At 40.8% G+C, this 12238-nt stretch overlaps 1 protein-coding gene across 1 annotated transcript in view; it reads right to left on the reverse strand.

Moving 5' to 3' along the window:
• Positions 1-4904: 4904 nt before the first annotated feature.
• BTBD8 (BTB domain containing 8) overlaps positions 4905-12238 on the reverse strand; it is a 91165-nt gene continuing 83831 nt past the window's right edge. Inside the window, 5 exon segments of the mRNA XM_047785317.1 lie at positions 4905-6645; positions 7924-8137; positions 8139-10108; positions 10111-10233; positions 12077-12216. Of these exon segments, the coding sequence (XP_047641273.1) occupies positions 6176-6645; positions 7924-8137; positions 8139-10108; positions 10111-10233; positions 12077-12216 (2917 nt within the window). The 3' untranslated portion in view covers positions 4905-6175.

Raw genomic sequence — 12238 nt, forward strand, 5'->3', positions numbered from 1 at the left:
TATGGAAGTTCCCAGAGCCACAGCTGAGATCTATACCACAGCCACGGCAATGCCAGATTCTTAACCCACTGAGCAAGGCCAAGGATAGAATAGGCATACTCAAAGAGACAATATCACATCCTTAGCTACATGTTGAGCCACATTGGGAACTCTGATTTTTTATCTGTTTTTGAGCCTGTTTTGATAATTTATATTTCTCTAGACGTTATTCATTTCATCCAGGTTTTCTACTATATTTGTGTGAGTTGCTCAATATACTACCTTATTAATTTCTGGAGTTTTTTTTCCTACCTGATATTGTATATTTATGCTTTTCTATCCATTAAGCTAGTGTATGGGTTGTTTTTGAGTATCAGCCCTTAGATTTATCAGTTTCACTCTTCTGATTTCTTCTGGCCCCCCCCCCCTTTTTTGGCTGCTCCTGTAGCATGCAAAAGCTCTCAGGTCAGGTCAGTGAAGGAACCCATGCCACAGCAGCCACCTGAGCTGATGCAATGACACCAGATCCTTAACCCGCTGAGCCACACAGGAACTTCCTCCCTCTTCTGATTTCTAATTAAGTTCCACTATTGCCTGTATTAATTCCTTTCTTTTACTTTTTTTGATTCAATTGAATGTTACTTTCTAATTTCTTGAATTTAAATATTCTCTATAATTTCTTCAGATCAAAAAACTGTAGAAGTGTTGTTGACTTTCTTAGCTTTAAAAGTAGATTATGCGTGTTTGAGAGCTGCAGAGATCTAAGTAAAAGGACAGTTTTGTAAAGTGTTAGACATCTTCTTCCCTAAACCTGTAGTTTTTTAAACACAAGTGCATTTCTTTTTAATTTTTTTCCAGCTTTCTTTCCAGACTAAAATTGAGCATAAATTGAATGAAAAGGTAAACCTCATAACATTTTTATGAAACCTTTTAGGGAAAAATACTGTCTTTTTTGGTGTGAAATACTTTTTCCTGCCTTCCTGATTTGGAAATTCATTAATTAATTGGGTAATGTTATTATAAAATATAGAATCAGAATAGAATTTAAATTCTCAGATTAGAATTAACATTCTTGTGTTAACATCGGCTAAATTTGGAATTAAGAAACCACTGTGTGAAAGATGAATCCCAAACACTCCAAGTAGCTTGTGTAATATTAACTTGTATACTTCTCCTATCTAACGAATCTGGATTCAAAATAGTCTTGGTATAAGAATTTACAGTATAAATAATATAAATGTCACTGGAAAAGAGTATGTAGATAATTCCAACACCAAAATAACTCCTGCAATAAATCATTAACCTGAGCCAAACCAAGTTCCCTCCTCCTTCCCCCAAAAAACTAGTAGGGAATGGAGTAGGGATTGGAAAGATTGTAGTTTGTTGGATGTACCATAATTTATTTAGTTTTTCTTCTACAGTTGACATGTAGCTAGTTTTCAATTTTCACTCATATATCTAGCTCTTATACACATTTTTGTAGAAAACTTCCTTGTTTCAGATTCTTACTTCTTTTTTTCTTTTTTTTTCTTTCTTTTTTTTTTTTTTTTTAGGGCTGCACCCAAGGCATATTGGAAGTTCCCAGGCTAGGGGTCGAATTGGAGCTGCAGCTGCCGGCCTACACCATAGCCACAGCCACGCAGGATCTGAGCTGTGTCTTCGACCTACACCACAGTTCATGGCAACACCAGATACTTACCCACTGATCTGAGGCCCGGGATCGAACCTTCATCCTCATGAATACTAGTCAGGTTCCTTACCACTGAGCCACAAGGGGAACTCCCAGATGCCTCTTATTTCTTAAGGGTAGATCCCAAGTGGGGAAAGGACTAGCTTAAGGATATGAGGTTATAAACATTCTTGAAATAGATTTGCCTAGTTACTTCTTGGAAAGGTAGTTTACATCCTGTAGCAACATACAAGGATCCCAAACCCATCTATCAATCTGCTAATGTTGAATTTTTTGTGTGTGTCTGTCTTTTTGCCATTTCTAGGGCCACTTCTGCGGCATATGGAGGTTCCCAGGCTAGGGGTCTAATTGGAGCTGTAGCCGCCGGCCTACACCAGAGCCACAGCAACGTGAGATCTGAGCCGCGTCTGCAACCTACACCACAGGTCACAGCAACGCCGGATCCTTAACCCACTGAGCAAGGCCAGGCAGGGATCAAACCCGCAGCCTCGTGGCCCCTAGTTGGATTCGTTAACCACTGAGCCATGACGGGGACTCCTGCTAATGCTGAATTTTTTACAAGCCTTTAAAAACTCTGCCAACCTGACAGGTTAATGTAGAATCCTTGCCTCGATTTGCTCTTCTCTGATGAGCGTTGATTACACTTTCATCCCTGTCTCCTCTTACCCTTGGCTTCCCGGCTCTCTTATTTCTGAATATTCCTTTTCAGTCTCTTTCTCAGGCTTTTCTTTCTGTCTGTTCCACAGTGTTTTGTCCTCAGCCTCTCGAATGTCCCACAGGCACCTCAAACTCAGTGTATCCTAAATTAAACCCGTCCTCCCTCCTGAGCTTGCTTCACTTCGGGGCCAATGATCTCATCGACCACCCAGGCACGCCCGTCAGAAACCAGACTCATCTCATCCCCACATCAACCACTGTGTTTCTCTGACCCACATCTTAAATGTCTCAAACATGTCCACTCCTTCCTAGCTCCACGGCATTGCTCTAGACCAAGCCTTTCTTAACCCTCGTGACCAGACGCCCTGCTTCGTGGCCCTGCTCCCCTCAGGCATACACGCCGCTTCCAGAGTGATCTTTCTCAAACACCGTCGGACCATCTGACCCTGTGGACTCGACGTCGCTGTCCGGCTTCATCGCTTGCCCTTTCCCATCCATTCCCTCCTCCTCTCCAGCCACGTGGCAAGAATTCCCCATGGCTTCTAAACTCTTTTTCCGCCAAATGTGCCTCTTCCTTTGTTTTGTAAACTCCTACTAGTCCTAAAATAAATACTAAAGCAGCCCATCTAAGTATCATTCCAGCATCTCCCTCTCCCGTATGCAGTGATTACACTTCATACAGGTCTTTGACAGAGCATCACAATTAAATCTTTTTTTTTTTAACAATTTCTCTCTCATTAAGCTGAGGTGTTCAAGAACACATACTACGCCACTCACCTTTTAATCTCTAGAATTATTACAGGCCCTCCAACAGGTGCGGAATAATTTTTTTTTTTTTTGGGGTCTTTTTGTCTTTTTAGTGCTGCACCTGTGGCATAGGGAGGTTCCCAGGCCAGGGGTTGAATTGGAACTGTAGCTGCTGGCCTACACCACAGTGACAGCAACGCGGGATCCGAGCCACATCTGCGACCTACACCACAGCTCACGGCAACACCAGATCCTTAACCCACTGAGCAAGGCCAGGGATCCAACCCACAACCTCATGGTTCCTAGTCGGATTTGTTAACCACTGAGCCACGATGGGAACTCCCCAGATGTTATTTTTGATAGCAATTAAACATTCCTTTCCATCTTCTCTCACCATCTAATCATTTACCAAGTTCTAAAATCTCAATCTACTTAACGTCTCTGTTACCAAGTCCTCCTCCAGTCCCATTTCTAAGGTTAACAAAACTCCTGTAATTGCATCTTGAGACTGGGGTGCTTCTCCACACCAGGCCGTCTTCACTATTGCTGACAGTTACCTTTCTAAAACATACCAGGAAATTCCCCCTGTGGCACAGCAGGATCTGAAGCGTCGCTGAGCATCAAGGTCGCAGGTCCCATCCCTGGCCCAGCACAGTGGGTTAAAGGATCTGGCACGGAAGGATCTGGCATTGCAGCAGCTGCAGCGCAGGTTGAAACTGCGGCTCAGATCTGATGCCTGGCCTGGGAACTCCATGTGTCACAGGGCAGCCAAAAAAGAAAAGCAGAAAAGAAAACATACCATGTTAAAGCTTCCTAATAACTTAAGAAACAAGTTTCACGGCTGTGACTGTGGGTAGGCCGGCAGCTATAGCTCTGATTTGATCCCTAGCCTGGGAACTTCCATGTGCCTTGGGTGAGGCCCTAAAAAAGCAAAAAAAAAAAAAAAAAAAAAAAAAAAGCAAAAAAAAAAAGTTAGATAGCTAGCCATTTTGAGTTGTAACTGGCTGTTTCCCAAGAATGTGTTAACAGATTGTCCATGGAGAGTTAAAAATAAATAAAATAAATGAATGCATAATGGAAAGAGATAGGAGATAATGTCTTGGGTTGCTGCATGCCTCAGGTGCAGCCAAAAAAAAAAGAAGAAAAATCAAAGTATTTTCTATACAAGTGCAGCTTCAAGTCAAATTCCCTGGCCTACACGTCCAACTAGATTGCAGCCACTAAGCCCCTCGTTTATAAAAAGTCTGAAGCAGTCAGTGACTATTACTTGTCCTAAGAAGCTTTCTCTAACCTTCTCCTCCTGATGATCTGTTCATAGCTTTGCCCTCTAAGCTTTTACAACTCCAGCCAAATACAATTATCTTACCAAACAACAGTACAGGGCGCTATTTCTTTTAGATTCTTCTAGGGTAGCTCATCCAGGGTAAGAATGCTCCATCAGTTCCCTCATATGTAAAATAAAGATAAGATGACATATAGAACTGTTGTGAGAATTAAATGTGTTAATGCATATTTAAAGCACTTGGCACAGTGTCTGACATTTAATAAGTGCTGAATAAATGTTGGCAATTATTTTCAATACGTTTGTTGAATGAAGAACTAACCCAAAGTCCCACAGGAAACAGACGGGTGGATGTATTCTTCAAAAAGGGCATGACAAGAAAACATGGCCTTGGAAGTGTCTCACGGCACAGCAGGTTAAGGATCCAGCATTGTCACTGCGGGGGCTCTGGTCACTGCTGTGGCATGTGTTCAATCCCTGGCCCAGGAACTTGCTCATTCTATGAGTGCAGCCAAAAAACAAAAACAAAAACAAAAACAACAAACAAAGAAAAGCACAGCAAATTTATGGCATAAAAGGTTAGTAGTTAATGTTAACATAACCATGTTGTTATATAAGAATAACAAATGACTATACATTAATATGAGTTGATATTCAATATAGTTACAGATTCTCACTGTTGGTGGTCATTTACTGAAATCTTTATTAATGTAGAAAAGGAACTCTAAACCAAAAGGTTTCCTTACCTCCTCTGATGTATCTTAGAGAAATTATGGGTTAGTTACAAAGCTTTGAGAAATGCCAGTTGTACTAAATGCCATCATCCTAACGGCAACATCCACCAAAATCAAGGAGGCATCTATGTGTTTACTCCCCCATAGGATTTTGTATAAAAGATGCTTCTCTTTGCCTTTCTAACAAAATTTCAGACTGAAAGACAATCTGATCAAGGAAATAAAGAACGAGAGCACACAAACAAATGGAAAATGCACCCCCACACACAATTTAACTCAAAAATTCACCTGCCTCATGTACTCATTTTCAAGTTAATATTTCGTGTAGGCTTACTGCAGGTGCAGTCCCAAAACATCTCTAACATGGGGTGGAAAATGGAGAGTGACCACCTAACTATGACAGAAAACCAGACGGATAACGCAGGCGGACAGTTCTCCTCCTTTTTTTGAACCGGGGCAGGAGCCTCTCTGGATATATCCGAAAAAGAGTTAACAGGAGATTCCGCTTTTCCTGTTTTAGTAAAACTGTCAATGAAATCTGAGATGCATTTACTTGACAATTTCCTGGATCTGACTTTGTTGGGAAAGGGAAGGCTTTTTTCTAATATTAAGCTATCAGCCTCAACCGTACCAACCTGAGTTTGGATGTTACTCATAGATTAACTCTACATAAATGGACACAAGCACAATAAGGGTTTTTATTGTTGAATTGCTATTTTACCATATGCAGAGCGAAAAGCAAAGGGACTGTTCTACTGGTGCATTCACGTTTGAAATTCTTGGATGATAAACAAGTAAATGAATGATTAGTTAGGAAAAGAAAAACTGAAGCAAGGGTTTCCTTACAGGTCTTCTAATTTCTCTAATTAGAGAAAACATGCTCAAAACTTTTAGAAGAACACCTTTTTTTTTCCTACATGTGATATCACATTAATAAGCAACCTATGTTTACTTCCGTAAATTGTAAAGAATCTCTTCATAGTAAGGATAGACTATCTCTGGCTAATGCAATTATCATTTGAATATAATATAAGCATCAAAAAATAAAGGAGTGGCATAATTTAATTTTCCAAAATGTTAATACTCTTAATGCTGAGTTTCCAGTTCCAGAATTGTCCATTCCCCTTGGGGTGAACAATCTTCAGAGGAAAAACTAGCCATGGTGATGCTTGCGGAGGAATCATCGAATGGAGATGTTACTTCGCTCCATTTGTTCAAAGTGTCAACATGTGCTTTACCCTGAGGTTTTGAGCTGTCTCGTGCTAAAAGCAGTGTCTGATTGATGAGATACTGTGCTAAATTTAAGTCTTCAGGAACAGAACTTGTAATATTTAAGTCTGAATCCTGTTCAGAGAGCAGCTGCTTTAAGAGTGTCCAATCTTGTTTTGCAAAGTGTTGCTCATCTTCAGAATCCACGTCTGTAACGTGTGTTTCTGATTCCATTTTCTGCTCAAAGGCTTCTGTTACATCCATCTCATATATTGGAGAAAGGGTTTTTGAAGGCCGGTGGTCATACATGTGGGTTTGTGCCACTGTGTCATAATCATCTATGTCTCCTGAAATAATTCATAATACTACACAATGTAAAAATTGCACATGTTGGTACCCCCTCAGAGTTTTGCAGAACAATATTAACACAATATAACAGTTATAGTCAAAAAAAAAAAAAAAAACAGAATGGGAAAAATAACATTTATACAAATTGACAAGATATTTGAAGGTATTTCCTTTTCTATGTCTTAAAAAAAAAAAAACCTCAAAAGTAATGTTTAGCAGCAAAATCAACATAGGCAACTAACAGTAATTCTACATAATTTAATTTGAAAACTTGTGATACAGAAAACAGAAATTATTTAAACAGAAACAGAACGTGCACATATATCTAATTCACTACAATAAAAACTTAAAGAGAAACCAGGCAGGGTTATCTGATGGTGATTTTTAAAGGTAAGACAGTTTCAAAAGGGGAATAAATACATTTTTATCTAAAGGCTTATTTGTATATTGCACATGCAAAGGAGGATGCAAAAGCAAAGACAAAAAAGTACAAATTTAAAGAGCTCCCTCTTCTCGTGATTTTGTTGAACAGGGACTATGGATCAGTATTTTTCTTAGTTCTGATATACAATAGCTACTCAGTCAGCCACTATTGCATATGTTAAATGTGGGTCATAGTTCGAATTACTGTAATAAGGGAGACAAACACACACAACAATTAGACAGGAAACCATCCATACATATGAAAGAAGCCTGGGCTTTTTTCATATGTTATCATTGCTTCTAAATATAATCTCTTTTAGGAAATTTATCTTTTTACTTGAAAATTTTAGAATAGAACTATAGTGATCCCGAAAGTCTTAATCTCTGTAAAATGTATATAAATTTTAATAATCTAGTTAAAATAGTTCAGTGCTTTTAATTACATATTACTATAGTTATTGCACAGCCCTCTTAGATATATATTAGCAGAGTCCACAAGTCACATCCAACGTATGATAAAATTTCTAATAGTCAATTTCTATGTTAAATTCGACATAAATAACTAAATAAGAGCAGACTAAGTTTTTATTCTTTCATGTAAATCTCTTAGTACGTTGGCACTAATAAACAACCAAAGTTTTTATTAGATATTAACTTTTCACTAAGGTTTGAACGAACAGTTGAGTAACTAGCTAATTTCGTTTATTATGAAATTTCAGCTTTCGTTGAAAATTTGAATCTGTGGCTTAAGCAATTATTCTGTCTGACTAAAATATACCACGAAGGGCTACCTACAGCTTTAAAACATAAGCTCACTTTCTTATGGATTTAGCATTTCTATTTCTGTACATTACCTGCAGATAAAGCAATACTGGCTTTTTCGGGGACTGCAGAATGGCTCTGTCTCTCTTGACCTTCCTGAGGCAGAACTTGACTCCGACGGGAGCCCACGGATTTCGCGCAACTGTTCTTTGGCATGTCAGAGGCCGGTTCTCGCCGATGAAGTTCCAAGTGACACGGTCTTTCGTGACACCTTACTTCACCATCTGAGAGTCTGCCGTGTGTCTGAAAGGCGCCCCCCCCCGCGGCTTCCGCTGCCCACTCTCTGATCTTCGGGAGGAGGCTGGCTGCCTCCTTGCGGCAGGACCTCTGCTGGGCTCTTTCCGTCTGCGGCTGAAGCACGCCGTGCATCTTTCCTTAGAGAGTCAGTGCTACTGAGACCCAAGGGAGTGCTTTTGCTTTTAAATACACTGGTGCCTTTATCTTGCTTACCTTCGAAAATACTACCTCCGTGTCCTTGCGAGTAGCCGGTGCAGCTGGTCCTTCCCTGAGGTTCCTGAGAAACCCCATCGAAAACATCGGAAGGGGAGGCCGAATCCACGGGAGGCTGAAAGGGAGCGTGGGCTTCCCCTTCGTCGGATCCGAGTTCTTCACACTCATCTACTGAAAGCAAAACGGACCTTTTGAAATTTTTGCTTGCACGAAACTGATTACTTTCGTTTTCAGTCGCATCTTCAAAAGCTAAATTAATTATCCCCTGAAACTGCTGAAGAGCCGGATTAGCTGTAGAGAAATTTTCTGCCACATTTTCAGCTTCGGACCTTTCGTCTTCCGTTTCATCTGCTGAGGAGGACACCGGATCCGCTTCCTGAGCGAAGGGAACCCCGCCTCGAGGAAGGTGTTCCTTTTCCCTAGGGTGGACCCCTGACGATCGAGACCAAAGGTCTGGCCTTTTCCTAGGAATCTCATCATCACTTGTCGAGTTAACCTGGAAGAGATCACTGCCACTTTGCTTTTTCATTTTCACCTCAATTCTTAAGTTACTGTCATATATTTTTAATTCTTCAGGAGTACTGGTATCGCTGCTGCTTCTCCCCAGAAAATCGTGGCACAGCATGGTGCCGCATTTAGAAATACCCCTGTCATTGGACCCATCATCATCCTGAGACCCTCCTGCGTCATAGTCCTCAGACCTGGGCTTTATGTCATCGGACGATGTGGTAGCGCTGCCACTGTCGGATTCAGGGCTCTCTCTCTGATGGAGAACACGGGTGCTTAAGTGCCAGTGACTCACGAATGGAGCTTCTGGGGTGTCTGTTGTTTCCGAATCTTTGGGAGAATTCTTCCCGGACGTTGGTTCCAGGAAGCCCGTGGAGGAAGTAGTTGAGTCTCCCGTAGCATGTTTGTCCTCATTCACGGCAGAGTCATCAGACACCTGACCAGGGCCTGTCTGCTCTTCGACCTGAACTTGAGGTTTTCTGTCATCGGGGCCAAAATTTAAGGTGCCATTTGTCTTTTCAGGCACATAAGGGAAAACATCATTCACACATTTACGGTTTAATTTTGTGTTCGCATCTCTTCTCCCTACCTGCTTCTCCCTGTCTGAGACGGAATGGACGTGCTCTTCATGCGTTGGGTCCAAGTCACCATCTGGAGTAGAGGTCAAAGGGTTTTCATGTGGATTTGAAACCATGGATCTTAGGGCAGCGGTGCTAGAAAATTCTGGATCAACCTTATCACTCTCGTCAGAAGGACAACGTATTCTAGCTGCGTTGCAATGATCTGGTTTTGTGTGACCAGAAAAATTCGTTTCACTTTTATCCGAACACATCTGTCTTGAGTCCAGTTCATGTTTTATTAATTCATCCAGATGTGAAGTGTTTTGGCATTCTAACACCAACTTCTCTTTTGCTTGATTGTTTAGTGGCTTTTGTGGGTCAAGTATGCGTGATGGCTGGACTGCTCCTGTACCACTGATTTCGGCGGCGAGGCTGGTGAGAGGGTTATGCGGCGTCTGTTCAGAAACACTGCCTTTGCTGCTATTATCACATACGTCATGAAGCATAGTTTTCTGGACAACAGATGGCTCACTTTTTAAAGGTCTTTGAGAAGACTGAGTCTTCAAAATAACCTGTCCAGGAAGCGTTTTCTGTTTTGAATCTTTATTATTCAAAGTTTCACCTTTCTTAGCTTGATTTAAGTTTTTAGGCATTGCTACTATTTTTGCATTAACCTTAGGCAAAGTTGTTTGTCCTTGTTGATAATTTTTTTCTTAGGTGTTTGTTTATCTGTAGCGGTACCGTGGTCCAATTTTTTCACATTTTCATCAGACTGCCTTGAAGAGACGGAAGATTTTACTGAAGTTGGTGACTCTCCCTGGGATCCTAAGAAAAGAAAGTTCAAAAATATAATATACCTTCCAGTTTGTGAGTGACACTTCAGTATTTGTTTTTAAATCCCTTTAGATGAAATAAAAAAGATAAAAGCAATGAAATGGTAACATAGGATCAAATGGAAGTTACAAATTAGGAGTTAGTGACATGATAAAATAAAAAATATTTTACATTACAAATATAAAAAATACAAATAAACCATTCCAGCATCTTAGAAAAATTATTAAAATAAGATTTCTCTTCTTCAAGTAAAGAGACTTTGATCCTTATGCCAGAATTGGATTTGCATAAATACATGGGGGTAGAAAAATCTGATTTTCTTTTATCAAAAGAGCAGTAAAGTCTTCCCTCTGAAGTTCCGGGGGGAGAAGGGGGTTGGTGGGGGGCAGGGGTGGATAGAACACAGCTGAAAAGGAGAATCAAGCTAAACATAAAATAGAAATGTTGAAACTGCTGCTGTTTTTTTCCCCTCCAACAGTAACAAAACTGATTTATTTCTCATAACCAGATCGTTACTGTTGTAGCTCATTAGGGTTAACAACTTAGACCTGCAGTTGACACTAAAACTGCTAAGTGGAAAGAAAGAAGATTAATTTTGGGAATTCATTTGTTTTAATGGTTGAAGCCCTAGATGATATTTTGAGCATTTAAATCTGTCAAATAAAATTACCAAATCTTTTTAAATGTTTCATTTTTTCAGCTCTTATTAGAAGATGGATGATTTTTCTCTGGCTTATTTGTAAATTTACTTTTCAGTATTAATTCATTATCTACGTCAAAATTATGTTTAGGATTTTGCAAACTGCTTTTACCTATTGGAATGCTTAATGCATAATGCAAGTTCATTTTTAAGATCAATTACAGTAGGAGTTCCCGTCGCGGTGCAGCAGAAACGAATCTGACTAGGAACCATGAGGTTGTGGGTTCAATCCCTGGCCTCACTCAGTGGGTTAAGGATCTGGCATTGCCATGAGCTGTGGCATAGGCCAGAAGCTACAGCTCCGATTCGACCCCTAGACTGGGAACCTCCATATGCCATGGGTACGGCCCTAAAAAGACAAAAGACAGAAAAAAAAATCAGTTACAGTAACAGATTTTGCAATCTGATCATTATTCCGCTCTTTCTTACTAGATGGAAAAACAGCAGGCACAGCCCAGAGTGCGGATGGAAAATTCTCCCTCAGTAGTACAGCTTTCCAGACTGTACCATCACTTTTTTTTTTTGGCTTTTTGCCTTTTCTAGGGCCGCTCCCTCTGCATATGGAGGCTCCCAGGCTAGGGGGTCGAATCGGAGCTGTAGCCACCAGCCCACGCCAGAGCCACAGCAACACGGGATCTGAGCTGCTTTTGCAACCTATACCACAGCTCACAGCAACGCCAGATCCTGAACCCACTGAGCAAGGCCAGGGATCGAACCTGCAACCTCATGGTTTCTAGTCGGATTCGTTAACCACTACGCCACGACGAGAACTCCGTGTACCATTACTTTTTAAAAAGCTCTTTAGTGCTGGTTTTGCAGGTGAGATTCTCACCGTTATCACCGATGCTTCGAAGAAACACAGGCATAATATAAAAGGACCAGAAATGCAGATGACCTAGTGCCTCCTTTAACCATTTTTCTCACAAAAGATAATAAAAGCTAAACTCACACCCCCAAATACCAAAATACTTGTCTGAAAGGAAGAAGAAAATCTTCCATCCGTAGTAGGAAGGGAATATGCCAGATGAGTGAAACCAGGTTCTAGTTTGCTTATGTGCTGCTCAAGTTCCAAATCTGAGTTCTGCTTACGCAGTTTAGACAGGGAAGTGATGCCTGGCACAATCACAACTCTACCTGGAGTCCTCACAAGATTAGCTGCGGCGCTCTTTGTCCTCGGCTGCGCTGTGGCATGGCCCGTGCCATTTCCTCTTTTCTTTAAAATGGCCTGTGGTACTGGATCACCGTGTCCTTTGCTGGTGACCTTCCTTAGCACACTAGGACAAATTACTTGGGTTC

The sequence above is a fragment of the Phacochoerus africanus genome, chromosome 6, assembly GCF_016906955.1.
Source record: "Phacochoerus africanus isolate WHEZ1 chromosome 6, ROS_Pafr_v1, whole genome shotgun sequence".
In the NCBI taxonomy this organism is placed as follows: domain Eukaryota; kingdom Metazoa; phylum Chordata; class Mammalia; order Artiodactyla; family Suidae; genus Phacochoerus; species Phacochoerus africanus.